This window comes from Aulonocara stuartgranti (genome assembly GCF_965226115.1).
Source record: "Aulonocara stuartgranti genome assembly, chromosome: 7".
Lineage (NCBI taxonomy): Eukaryota > Metazoa > Chordata > Actinopteri > Cichliformes > Cichlidae > Aulonocara > Aulonocara stuartgranti.
In genome coordinates, this window is record NC_138945.1 from 15,787,632 (window position 1) to 15,802,593 (window position 14,962).

The following is a 14,962-nucleotide window of genomic DNA, read 5'->3' on the forward strand; positions in this document are numbered from 1 at the left end:
TAAAGTGATGTAGTAGGTAGGTCACATCCTCCAGCGTTACCAATTCAGTGGCCATGTAGTGAGCGAAACCAATAAGGAATTACAAAATAAAAGACGCTCAGTTGATGCTCCTCTCCTCGCATGACTGGCCCTGTAAATTGCTATTAATGTGCCAGTAGCTTGAGCTTTTCATTCAGAGAGACGAGCTAGGGCACTTGGATTGCGTTTTGATTTATGGCAGTGTATTTGAGGATTAAAAACTCCGCCCCACTGGGAGAGCCATGTGTTTGTGCATGGGGTTGTACTCCAGTGTGTGAGTAGCATGTGTGTTTGTGGATAGTGTCCATTTGCCAAGGGAATGTAACTACAGCCAACAAACTCAGAGATTGCTTTGCTCTGTCAAAGCACTCTAGATGAAAAAAAAAAAAGAGCTAGGAAATCAATAAATCTGGAGTCATGTTGTCACAAGCGTTTTTTGCTCCTTTTGATGGCCCAAGAAGTCTTTCATCATGTAGCTTTTTTTCATGAATTGGCTCCGCTGCTTTCAAGACATACAGTACCAAGTGCTCATACTAGTGTGCAACATTGCGCCTTCATCAGTTCTTTCTTTATAATTCACTCTTTCACAGCCAGTGTCTAATCAACCCCAGTGTTTGTCATGGCTGGTCAGTCTTGTCAGTTATGAAAGCAGTCAGTTTTGACCTTCTACAAAATGGAGCAAATATAATTGAATAATTTCATACAAAATGAGCCCATTTTACAAGCTTATTCATGTAATCACAGTATTTTCTTGTAGTCTGCTTTATGCAAGGATTGACAGCAAATAGTGACCCTTACTTCTCAAACAGTAATAAATGAGTTGAAGTGATTGATTGGTGAGCTTTGTTGTTTTTGCTGGGGTTAAAAAACAAAGCCACCGTGGAGTTGCAAAAACGGCAGTTCTTCAAATGGTCACTTGACACTGGCTTGCACCCATCTTTCAATTAGTCTGCAAGCCTACAGTAAATGAAAGACAGGTACTTAGATAGCTGCTAAGCTTCACATCAGCTAATTCAAACTGAAATGGAAGACTCGACCATGTTTGTAGTGTTGATGCCTAACTAACTAAATGACTTGTTGCTTGTTAAACTGTAATGAGATCCCATCTCAAAGACCAATACTGTATGTCACCATGAGACATTAGGTTTATAAGATATGCACTTATCTCACCCCTTATTTCAGAAAATAGCTGAACTAAAAACGGTCTACATTATATTACTCACTTAATGTATATTATAGTCATATAGTGTGGAATATATGACTATATCGAAGCTTAACCTCCAGTGCTTTGTTCTCATATTCAGATGGGATGAATATTTAGAGCAAAGTGTTGAAACTGAGTTTGACAGGTACCAAGATGTAACTATTACACTGTGTAAATTAAATATATTTCAATATTAAGTGGATAATATGTCACCACAGGAAACACCGAGCAAAACAAATTGCATTGTTTAAAATAAGAACTCACATCTGCATCTTTTACATAACACAATGACAAACCTAATTTCTTCCACATGCAGGTAGAAATTTTTCATAAATTAGATATCAAAACGATGGAGGAAAGCATTTTTCCCATTTACACCACATTTAAGTAAAAAAAACAATACAAAGGTAAATCACTGCGGTGCTATAACTGGACTAAATGACAGGACTATATGACAACATGATACATTTAAAACAGAACCACATTCCTCTTGCGTTCAACTCAAATGTAAGATCCAAAATCTGAAATAAAAACGCAACTCAACATTAAAAGCTCCAAAATTTGCATTTTTTGGCACGGAAATGACACTGTATTATATGATACTATATGTTACCCTTCCCCACCTTTCCCTGTGTTTATTGTAGCTCTCTACCTATGCAGATGATAAATTATACATTACAGTTAAAACAAAAAATCTATGAAAGATATCCATGAAATGCCAGAAGATTTGCTGTTTAAGATCAGGGTAATTGAAATGATGCTATCTTTCCTAAGTAGAGTGAGCTATCAAACATTCATGACTTTTTATTTCTTCTACTCTAACCACTGGGAAATCGGGAATTATTGAAAATGTAGGTCCGATGGGATTAGCCCCTTGCCAGTAAAGAAGCACTTTGATGCCAGAGTCGTCCTGGAGAACATTTCAAATCGACTCTTGGGGCTTTTTACTCAGCAGCGTTTCATTTAACCTAATTTGTTCAACTTGACAATGAAAACTTAATTACTTATTAGGGTTTCCAGGACACACTGTAGGTATGTATTTGTAGATATAGATGGCTAGTTAGCTGGTTGAGGTGTTCTGTGACATAGACTGTAGGTAAAAGTCACTGTGACATTAACAGTTCATCTGCTATAAAGCTTTGAGGTTAGCATTTAGGCTTCCCCAAACTTGGTGTGTTGAAATTGGTCGTAAAAAAATCCTGTCCTAAGACAAATCCTAGCTAATCAGTCCTTTAGAGATCAATTTAAAACCAGGAAATGCAGAGGAACCAAATATTCAGTAGCTGAAAAAAGAAGCCAAAATGTATTCTCATAATGACATTGGCAAAGAAACTATTTATTTACTATTTATTACGCATTAGTCATGCAATGGTACCAGTACATGTTAAAAACAGAGTTGCATTTGATGCTTTTCTGTTCTAGCTTTACTTCTCTCACACACAAAGAAGGACAATTTTAAAACTGTTAAATTTACATCACCAGTTGAAACTGAGAAGGCACTGCTTGCCAACTAAGACAGCAAACGTCAGAGAAACTGGCACACATGCAAACCCATTGTGCCACTCCACAGTAACTAGAGATTAAACATTTCAGTTGTACACTCCAGAATGTGTTATACACACAATAAGCACTGACTCCGGAAGACAGAAGTTGTCAAGTATGTGGAGATTCATTAGACGGCTCATTTTATGTTCACTGAACTAAGGCTGTTATTACATGAATTTTACATGTTCTAATCAACTCTTTTTAGGTGGTATTGATAGAAAGTAAGCCAAGTTTGAGTGGTAAAGTATGGATTGCTGGTGTATAGATCTCTCTCATCCTTTCTGCAATGCCGTTGAATTAGTTAGGTCGCTGTTTGTCTCAGAAAATGATTCCAAGTTTCGTACTGTTTCGCTGTAAGGCATGTGCTTTCCTTTTGAATCAGTGTGTTGTATTATATATGTTAGTTTCTTACACTTAAGATTTTTTAAAGTTATATGTGATTTAAAAAAGATGCACGTGTACACTTTTAGAAGTAATGTGGGTGTTTGTGTTTGTGGATAGAATTTAACAGGCAACCAAAACAGAAAAGAAGCAGACTGAGAGATTAATGTAATGATTTTTTTTTTCATGCTAACATTATCCTAATTTCTAAACTGTGATGGTGTTTGATTCTCATTCACATCGTGGTAAAGGCCATCTGAGATTTAAAAAAAGGATTTGTGAAAGTACATAATAAGAAGAGAAAGATGAAACTTAATTAAACCATTAAACAGCAGCTGTTGTACTATTCAATAAAACTGACCAATAATTATCTCTTTATCCTCTCTGTGATCAGACAAATCCTCTTTGGTGGTGACTTTTCATTTTTTGGGACCTTTATCTCAGGAAATTCTTACAGTGAAGTAAATTAAAATAATCTCTTTGTTCTCTGGTTGGTTTTTCCTCTTGTGATTTTGCTTTGATTAATCTGTGTCATTCTGACCCTCCCTCACTTCCAGAGAAGAGTATAATCCTGGAGTGCGAGACACTCTCTGTTGGTCCTAGAGTCAAAAACTATGGAGAGATGCACATGCTGATGAGATGGCAGGGATGCTCAAATGAGCCTGATAAGCCAGCGCCCGGGGACGACAGGAAACATATTTGCTTAATTGGCAAATGTGTCCCACTTCGATAGCAGCAACTAGTGTTGCACTACAGAACACCTGACCTAGCAGCGCTGGCAGTCTATTGGCATGGTGTCAAGGCCACCGTACTGACCTCTACATGTCACTCATACGTACCAGTATATTTTGCTCTTTTTCACTCTTGGTTGAGAAAGCAAATAAAATAAAGCCAGGAAAGCAGCATCACATCATCAGCAGAGTGTCTATGAAGCATGCAGCAGGGCTTCATTTTCTGATAAATTCAAGCTGTGTAAAGCTGTTGAGGTGAGAGAGCCGGCAAGTCTGGAGAGCCGTGTTTATTTGCAGAAAGGTATCATCTTAAACTTAACAGAGAAGTCATTTCAATTCCCCTCAGCATCTGGCCTAAACACTTGATTATTCTGAAAGCAGATGTAATGACCTACATTTACAATCATTTAAATGGGAAGTGAAAGCGACATGAAGACAATTACAAAGCATTGCAGTAAGTTTTGTACCATCTGATTCAATTAAGATTGCGCTTCATTAACCGCCCCCTCCCCTCCTTCCCTTCACTCATGCCTGCACCCTCTCAGCCTCCCCTCAGTCATGTTTGGCCTTTTCTCAGTGCAACAACAGCTTTCATGAAATCACATTAAACAAATTAATCCACCAAATCTGACGCACGCCTGTTCTGGAGGCAGGAGTGGCTAAACTTTCAGGGCGTTCTTGGATTATCTCTTCACCATCTCTGGAAACGTTATGCTTATCACTTAATAATTATATTTCAAGCAATCTAAATGTCTCGGGGTGAGTGGCTTGATGATTGGAATGCTTGGGAATACTTGGGTGGGTAATAATTGAAAGCATTTATTCCTTTAGTTAGCTGCTAACCTTTTAATCTCTCCAGCATGATTTCTGCTGTTCATTCTCTGCATGTCAAACATGTACGATACAGGCCCTGATTACATAATTACTCACTTGCCCTTTTTTTCTGAAATTGGAAACTCTTTCATAAATCTATAAATCGGAACACTGGGTATAGCAATGTTGAAAATTTTTGTATATTTTCTTGACATTTTAAGAGTTTAAAGATTTCACAGAGAAGATTTTGGAAATCTTTGTTGTCACTCTACTTTTAACAGGTAGAAAAAGTGTTGTCTATGAGTGATACGAACAATCCCTTTGTAAAACACTGAGTTGAACCTTCAGGGATTGACAACATTGTGAAAAAAGTAGAAATGCAGAAAAATGGTACAATTGAGAATCTAACTTACATGGGAACAAAGCTGGTTGGGATTTGCGTGACACTTTTTATAGATTTGCTGTATTTTAAATGACAACATGTTTTAGATCTAGCTGACTTCTGTAAAGCTGAACAAATGGCTAAGTTATAAAAGCAGTTCAGTCTATGTGTTTTTCCAGTATCTAAAGTTTATAATGTGAACAGTGCACAAATTAAGTAAGTTAATGCTTTGCTGAACAAGTGGTTATTTTGCCATGTGGTCAGGTTGTTTAAAGATGTCTTTAATTTTTGTTCCCCTGCAAAGCTCTTCAGTTGTGTTCGCAGTGTGTTCCCAGCAGCAACGGCATCATATATTTACTCATCAATAAATGTAAACAACCTTCAGGCATCACATATATATTAGATTATATGTATTAGATGTTTACTTTAATATGTGGCATCCTTAATTTTATTAAAATCCCAGATCCCAGTGGTGCCACTGTACTTTAAAACTGCCACAGTATTCATGCTTAACTCATGAATATTACACTGAAAGTGACTATTTAGCTTTGTATTTCCAATTTTAGGCAATGTTATCATGAAATGAAACAGAAAAAGGGAGGTTTATATTTTAAAGACATGGTTAAATTCATAGTTTTAAACAGAGATGAAAAGGACAAGTATATCTGAGACGTCACAATATTTTTAGACCTGTTATATAGTATAACCTTACTAGAGAATTTTAATGTGATATTGAAGGTTTTAGGTTGATATCAGCTTGTAAAGTGAAAGAATCCAGTTTTTATTCCTTTAGGATAATGTCTATGACCCAGCATTTGGAGTTTATGTTTGTATTTTTGATTTCTTATATTGTATTTGGAGATATGTTAAGTTCTTCTGTTGCTATTATTAGTTGTCATGTCTACATCTCTCCTTGTTTCCTGTTTTATTTTGAAAGTCTTGTTTGCTATGTTCAGTGTGCTTAGTTTTGCGCTTGTCCTGTATGTCATTATGTTGATTTGTGTCAGCTGTTTCCCCACGTGTTTCCACTTCCTCTGATCACCTCCAATGTGTGTTTATTCTGTGTGTTTTCTTTCAGTCTTTGTCATCTGTTCCATGTATTCCATGATTCTGCTCAGGTCGTGTTTATGTTTCTTGTTCTTGTTTTTCCCCATCACAGTTGCTCACATGTTTTTTGGTAGAACAGTGTTCATGTCTGTTTTCATGGTTACCACAGTTTAGTTTTCCCAGTTTAGGTTTCAGTTTAGTGTCGCTCCTGTTCACTTTTGCTTGATTTTTGTATTCATGTTTACCAGCCATAATAAACGGCTCGCTTTTTGTTTAACCTTAGTCCTGTCTCCTTCCATGTCGGCTATTGGGTCCTCCAGCTCACTCTATGACTGTGACCCAAACAACCTCACAAAGACTGAAAGAAAACACCCAGACTAAATACACACTGGAGGTGATCAGAGGAAGTGGAAACACATGGGGAAACAGCTGACACAAATCAACATAACGATGTCAAAGAGGAAGAGCAAAACTAAACGCATTGAACATAGCAACACAAGACTTTCAAAATAAAGCAGGAAACAAGGCCAGACGTAGAAATTGTAACACAGCTAAACAACAGAAAGGACAATAAAAGACTCAAAATGAAAAAAACTCCAAATGCGTCTGACAGATAATTTCTTAAATCCAAATATTGCACTGAAAAATACCAGCTGTCTTGTAAGCAGGTTACCATACTGCTATCAAAAACAAAATAAACTATTGCATTGTTACTTAAGTGTTGACTTTTCTCTGAGATTACCCCACATTTACCATGTTATCACTGAGCTGTAAAGCGCTATTAATAGTTTAACTAAATAACTACTAATTCAAAACAAGATTGTTTTTATTGAGAAAAAGTGACATTTAATTACAAAAATATTATGTAAGGACACAGTTGAGTATAATATGTACTGGTAACTGTTCTGTCTCTAAAAAGCAGAGCCAGTTAAAACTCTTGTCACCAATAAACTGAAGCAGACTTAAGCTGTTTTACTATGATCCATTCTCTGTGGTCTGACTTGCATTGTGCACAGATTATTGCCTCTGTCACTGCTGGGACAGATAATATGGCGTTCTCTGGTTTTCATTAACATCCTACACAGCAGCCAAGTAAACTCCCGGGTGGCTTAGTTACAGCAAGATGCAGATAAAGTTCCCTCTCCCTCACTGATGGCATTGCCTCTGAGATCATGAACAGAGCAGTGACATAAAGGGATTTCAAGCTTTACAGTCAGATGTAAAGCATTAATGTATTAAAACAGCCTAGAAAGTTGGAGCGTATTAAATCCGCATTTCGTCAACTGTGCATTTAATATCAGCTCCAAAAAATTAACTGTTCACATTTCTTCAACATCACAAGTATTAATTTCCAGCTGAATGTGGGAGTATGGACGTTCAGATAAATGTCATGGCCAAAATAAATATCCCTCAGAATACAAACAGGGTTTAACAGATCATGCTGCATGACCTCAATTCCTTAAAACTCAAACTTTAGCTGAGCTTGAGCTTCTCTCTTTCACAGTGCTGGATACAAAAAAGGCTCTCAGCAATGTCTAAAGTCATAAAAAGAAAAAAAAATTACTGCCACATCTCCAACTCTGGATGTCAGTAGTTTTTTTCTTCCCTCAGTGCAAGTCATACTAGAGGGAGCTGGATTTGTCACTGCATTATTTACTATAACCATTCTCTTTGTTAGCCGGAGTCACATTAATGAATGCATGAGGAGTTTGATGACCACAATGCATCGGGGAGACTCGTGGTACACCGATGCTCCATTTGTGTGAGCTGAATCATTCATCACACACACACACACACACACGGGCACACACACACAATTTGAACTGGAGTCCATTTTCACCTTTAAGGAATTCTAAAGCATCGATTTGGATTCTGAAAAAACAAATGGCTTTAGAACAGTTTGTTAATATGACAGATCACAACATGACAGACATAACAATGAAGCACACCAAAGAAAATGTTTGAGCAATACAAATTCTCAAATATCCGTAAACAATATTCAGTACGGCAGACAGTGCTTAACCCCTGTTCTTTTCATTTCATTTCACTGAACTTTATTAATTCATACATGTGGTCAGTTGCTTTGATAAAACTGACGAAATAAAAATAATACGAATAAAAAGTCTGTTGATTAAAAAATAAATACAAAATATATTAATAAATAATAACTTTGAAAGATTTAAAATATAATAATTGAAAATACCCCCGTTACATCATCGTATACTATGTTGCTGCTTTGGCATTCCAGAAATCACTGATATAACATCAGTGACGACATTTTGCTTTACTATAAACCAAAACACTGCCTCAAGCCTACAGACATCAGAAAACATGGTGTCATCTTTACTTATTACTTTTTTGGACTTAGGACACTTGTAAAAAATGATTTTTCTAATCCCAGTGAGACCCTATCCTTATTAAATAGTACTGTAGCTGATGGTTGGACCCTACTGGTATTTATTAACCCCTATCAGCAGTGTCTCTCACTTCCATTGATATTCATTTTAATTGGGTCCCTCAAAGTGGAAAAAGAATACATTGGAGAGGGGCTCACTTTGCCTTTCCACATTTAATTGACACCCCATGGTCTGTGGTAACTGCAGATGTTATGGACATTGATGTGAACTTTTACCAGTTCTTCTAAGCAATTAATTAATGACTCATTACTATGAGTGGAAATATAAAAGGTGATTTGGTTGTAATGTTAATGTTATATATTTTACAGAGCTACCAGAAGCAATGAATAAGCTCTACAATTAAATATGACTTAATGAGAACATATATAACTATGAAATAAACAAATACTATCTGATATAAAACTTAATGTTATCCTGCTATGTAGCATATTTTCTCAAGTTAAATCCTGTAAAGAGGAATGAGTGAATAATTTAGTGAATAATTAATATTAAGTGGATCTGTTTCTGAAAGGTGCTGCTCCCTGTAATGGAGACAGATAACTCCTAAGTTTAACAAGACTAACAATGAGTGAGAAGGACAAACAGATTAAGAACAGCTCTGTTCAAACAGCCAAGTCTGGATATTTTGACAGGAATTGTATTTGCTCTATTTTCTGTTTTGTTTTTTGTTTTTTTTGCTGGGATGAGGAATTTTGTGTCCAAAATCACACATGATGAAATATTTTCTTTTCTTTTTAGTATGTACAAAATCTCAGTGCTATTTACACTACACTATACTAAAACTGAGAATTAGACAGCTGTGGCTCAGAAAAGACAAAAACTAAACAAATAGTTATATATACTATATAATCCTGGGAATATACATACCAGTGACCCTGCCAGTATAGATGCATACTGTAAATAAAATGTCAACTCTTAACTGTTCTGTTGTTTCATATAAAAGAGCTGGAAGACATGCAAACGGAAGTTATGATTAAAAAACAAGTCAGTGTGTTTGCAAACATTACTGACCTCCACAAAGCTTTATCCATTAGCATCAGAAAACGTATCGGTCGGTTTATGCAAAGGCACGTCAATCAGTTTGGGAGTAATGGTAGATCACAGACTGCCCCTTTAAGTAAATGCAAAGCTTCAGATGCTTGGTTACGCAGGCTTTGATATCTATCGACACATCACCCTACTGAGTTTCCACACGAAGGCGCGCAGCATCACAGCACAGAAGCACCACTCAGCAGGACTGTCCACAAGAGCCTCATTTTATATTCATAGTAAAAATTAAAATAGCAGTGACGGGTACTCTCTATCAGACATGCTCATACAGAAATACTCACCCTCAGAAAACAGACAAAGATAGCAAAAGTGAAAGGAATACATTAATTGTGTCAGCTCATCAAGTATTAGTCTTGTTTACACTGAAATGAAGAGAAAAAATTACAGATGTGTCCTGGATTTGCTGTGGCTGGAGAGAAACAAAACAACATGTCACGTAAACAGAGCTATACTGTGAGTAAAGCAGATGGATGACGGCTTCTCTCCAAGCAACACAGGAGAAAACGTTACTTGTTTGAAGTGCAAGAAAGCCCTCACCTCAGCCACAGGCACTCCCTCTGGGGGACGACAGTGCAACACAATCATGCCATTCAGAGGCACCTCGGTGCCTTGGGGGTCCTGCTCAAAGTTCTTCCGCAGGTCTAGGCAAGAGAATAAACAGCCCTGCTTTATAGAAGAATAGCACGAAGGAGCAAACAAACATATATGCACAATTGTTTCATGTGTGACCTTCTCTGTTTATGTATGTACAATGAATGCTTTCTATATAATCCCCTCACTGGTTTAAAGTCAAATAACCTTCGCAGACACAGTAAGGTCAGGCGGGTATCAAAGTGACATGGTTTCGCTTACAGGCAATCCGGACTGTTGCCTTGCGGCTCTTGGAAGTTCCCAGGTGACTCCAGGCGACACACAAACACCAGTAGTCCTCTGGGCCATGAAAGTCCTCCACCTGCTGACGCGACACGTTGATCATCACTTCACGGATCTTCAACCCTGCAGGCGAAACGCATGATTGTTTAGATTAGCTTTCATTATATTGCAGGAATGATCAATCAAAGAGATGAAGATTTGCAGGGACAAGATGATGAGTGAAATTTGAATCTGATAAGATTATCAGCAGTAAACAGATCTGCCATTTGCCAGGAGGAGATGGAGGACAGTCTGCTTGTCAAATCAAATCAATTTCAGGGATTTTTGTTTAGACAACAATTTAAAATGTTGTCCGGATGAAAGTGTAGCCGGATGTTATGCTTTCATCTGGCTAAGTCACAGAGCAGACCATTTCATTATTGACACAAATATATATATGCCACCAGCAGCACTTTAACAAAGCCTTGTTCAAGTTTTAGCCCGGCAAACAGATGGGCAGCAGTGCAAAGGTCTTGTTGTGGTAGATATATTTGGTTTTGAGCCTTCATATCCTCTCTCACACAGCCTGCAAACCATAATCCATTTATAATGAAGTGACACTAAATGCTTTCCAGCGGAAGCATTAACTGAGAGAGGGGGAACACATGAGCTTCTTATTGTTGTGAAGAACAGCATGATAATGTTTTTTTTTTCTTTAAAAACATTTAAAGGTCCATTTCTGGTCATTCTTTATGGATGTGTATTGTCTGTGATGCACCCATAATGAGATAAGTTTCTGAGACTACAGATGAGAATATAAAAGTGCTGTATATCAAGTATGCCAGACCATGCACGCAAGATGACAAGCTTGGACCATTAATGCATAATAGGGTAGCTTCATTGGGTATCAAGGAAATTGTAGCTTTCACCCAACATGTGTGATGTCTGTCTAGCTTTGCAGAAAGCTCAATTTCAGCCATCCAGGTTGAACAGACTTATTAATATGTGTACGCAGAGTAACGGGGAGCTAATGTTCAGTTTCTAGTGACCAAAGTTGTCATTCCCAGCAGCATGCAATTAAACCTGAACACTGTGGAATAAGATAATAACAAAGACCCACCCCTGGAAAGAAACTAGTATTAGAGCCTGGAGCAGCAATGACCTACAACAGAAATGTAAATGAAGTGCAGTAACTATATGCACTCATGTCATCATTTCTTGAGTTTGACTTCTAATAAATGAACAATGTGCTGGAGCACAGGCTTAAAATTTTCTGGTCAGCTGAGACCTTTCTGTTTGTTTTTTTCTGGGTGCTCTACATCTGGTAGTATGAATACCAGCATGGCTGGTTGTCTGTCTCTCTGTGGTAACCTTGTGATGAACGGCAACCTGACACAACTGCACTGTCTCTTGCCCAGTGGCTGCTTGGATAGAAGTACACCAAAGGAGTGAATTCTGTTCTCAAATGAAGCCAACAAACTAACAATGGACTAATTGGACTTTTTCCACCATAGGCAGTTTTTTCGCTGACAAACCTCCATCTGGAGCTGGTTCTTCTCGGTCTATTATGTCTTAGAATGATAAAAACTGCAAAAGACAGCTGTAAAAATTGCCAAAAGTTGGATGCTCAGTGCCGCATTAATACTCTGTTTCCTCTGGCTTCTGGTGTTTTGCTAGAAAAATAATTGGGTCTCCATTTAGTAGTATTTTAATACAACTCTGATATGACTCTCGGAGAGATAATTGCAAACTGTGAGGCTGTTATCAATGACATTACACTGACAGCAATAACACTGGGATGTATGGATGCATTGTTTTCAATTACTTATCTGTAGGCATGCAGAATCCAGCATGGGGATGGGTGACTTCCCCACATACAAGAATATTTTCTCTATAGAAATGTAATTACTGATGTATACACTCAATCAACAATGGTTTGATTTCCATATAAGTAAAACTTTTTAAAAAACGTCCTAAAGCCAGATCGTCTTTGATTTATGGGACAGCTACCAAATCTTACTTAACAGCATATCTCATAACAGCTGTTCAAAAATCACCATAAAGCTTGGCCTCATGTGGCTTATTGCTTAATTACACAGACCTACACTTGTAGAGGAGTCGTCTCTCCACAGGCGTTTGCCATCATTCCGTACATAGACGGCAGCTTAGACATGGGCTGGGATTAAATGAAAACTAATAATGGGAAATGAAAGGTTATCAAAGGGAGCCTAATGAAGTAATGTTAAACAGAAATGTTCTCTGAAGACACTGTAATCCTCTGCAATGACTGGCTGATATTATGTACAATAAGCCCCCACACTCAGTGCACTCCTCCCTTCCACTGTAACAAATTAGAGACGTAATCAAGAGTCCTGATTAAGTGAGAGTGAAGAACATTTAACTGCAGGAAAATAAAAAAACACATGATTGCACCCTTGAGAGGGACAATTTTGTCAAATCAAATCATGAGAAATTTGCAGGGGTGGTGTGCCACTGAAATTCAGCTATTTTAATATGGACAGGTGGATTTGTTTCCCTTTGACCCTCTCATTTTCTTTTGACACTGAGAACTCAGGAAACACACATACACCATTCATACACTACTACTATTACTTTTACACGGCCTTTACAGCAGGCACTTTAACACCACACAGTTCTGTTAAATTTTTCACTGTTATTTATATAGCGCAAAATCACAACAACACCTGCCTGAAGGCTCTTTATACTGTGAGGTAAAGATCCTTCAATAATACAGAAAAAAACCCAACAATCAGAAAACCTTCCTCAAGGAAGCACTTGGCGACAGTAGGAAGGAAAAACTCAATTTTAACAGGAAGAAACTTCCAGCAGCCATCTGCTTTGATGGGTTGGGGTTACGTTGAGGGAGGCAGGGCAAAAGGCACACTGTGGAAGAGAGCCAGAGATGAATAAAAACTAATTATTAAATGCATTCGTTCTGGGGAATCTCTGAGAAGGACTGCTCACCACATACCTTTAAGGGTTTTATTCTCTATTAGCATTTACAGCAGCCAGATGTAACAGTAATGTGATGTTGGCAGTTGGCAGAGCAGCAAAAACTCCAAAAACAAGATGAAGGATGTCATCTCAGCTCTGTGTTTTGTGGGTTCATGATTATAACAAAGTTGAAAAGACAGACAGAAAAAGTTGTTGATCCCAGCGGCTGCAACCAGGCTGAAAGGGGGGATGGGTTCAATTTAATATTTAGTGCTATAACACTGTAGCACAAAAACACTAAAATGCTGCATGTGGCACAGATGGCACAGCAGAGCTCGTCACACATGCAGTCAGTGTTGTTTTTTACTTCTTTATACAGGGAGTGCAGAATTATTAGGCAAGTTGTATTTTTGAGGAATAATTTTATTATTGAACAACAACCATGTTCTCAATGAACCCAAAAAACTCATTAATATCAAAGCTGAATGTTTTTGGAAGTAGTTTCTAGTTTGTTTTTAGTTTGAGCTATTTTAGGGGGATATCTGTGTGTGCAGGTGACTATTACTGTGCATAATTATTAGGCAACTTAACAAAAAACAAATATATACCTATTTCAATTATTTACTTTTACCAGTGAAACCAATATAACATCTCCACATTCACAAATATACATTTCTGACATTCAAAAACAAAACAAAAACAAATCAGCGACCAATATAGCCACCTTTCTTTGCAAGGACACTCAAAAGCCTGCCATCCATGGATTCTGTCAGTGTTTTGATCTGTTCACCATCAACATTGCGTGCAGCAGCAACCACAGCCTCCCAGACACTGTTCAGAGAGGTGTACTGTTTTCCCTCCTTGTAAATCTCACATTTGATGATGGACCACAGGTTCTCAATGGGGTTCAGATCAGGTGAACAAGGAGGCCATGTCATTAGTTTTTCTTCTTTTATACCCTTTCTTGCCAGCCACGCTGTGGAGTACTTGGACGCGTGTGATGGAGCATTGTCCTGCATGAAAATCATGTTTTTCTTGAAGGATGCAGACTTCTTCCTGTACCACTGCTTGAAGAAGGTGTCTTCCAGAAACTGGCAGTAGGACTGGGAGTTGAGCTTGACTCCATCCTCAACCCGAAAAGGCCCCACAAGCTCATCTTTGATGATACCAGCCCAAACCAGTACTCCACCTCCACCTTGCTGGCGTCTGAGTCGGACTGGAGCTCTCTGCCCTTTACCAATCCAGCCACGGGCCCATCCATCTGGCCCATCAAGACTCACTCTCATTTCATCAGTCCATAAAACCTTAGAAGAATCAGTCTTGAGATATTTCTATACAGCTTGGAGTAAGACAACATGCATGAAGAGGATGATGTGGACAAAATACTCATTTGCCTAATAATTCTGCACTCCCTGTAATCCAGTTTCATCCTTTTCTCTCAGCATTACATTCCTGTGTAAACGTCCCAGTAGCAGGTTAAGAATCGGGCAAGTCAGTATTTTCTCATTCGCATACAGCATTAATAAAGCCTGGACTTCACCAGCGGTCCACTTCTCAGTATATTCGT

The 14,962-nt window shown here is 38.0% G+C and overlaps 2 protein-coding genes across 7 annotated transcripts in view; both read right to left on the reverse strand.

Annotated features, from left to right (window-relative positions):
* Window positions 1–14,962, reverse strand: part of LOC309711500 (uncharacterized protein) — a 208,297-nt gene that overhangs the window by 82,653 nt on the left and 110,682 nt on the right. The window lies entirely within an intron of this gene.
* The window catches only part of LOC309711492 (netrin receptor UNC5D-like), a 197,632-nt gene that overhangs the window by 38,130 nt on the left and 144,540 nt on the right, over window positions 1–14,962 (reverse strand). For all 4 annotated transcript variants that reach the window (XR_014277986.1, XR_014277987.1, XM_082541868.1 and 1 more), the window contains 2 exons: window positions 10,441–10,584; window positions 10,126–10,229 (listed from right to left, as the gene is read on the reverse strand). Coding sequence is in view for 2 of the 4 variants with exons in the window: in XM_082541868.1 (XP_082397994.1) it covers window positions 10,126–10,229; window positions 10,441–10,584 (248 nt within the window). In the remaining 2 variants the exon portion in view is untranslated. The remainder of the gene's footprint in view (window positions 1–10,125; window positions 10,230–10,440; window positions 10,585–14,962) is intronic.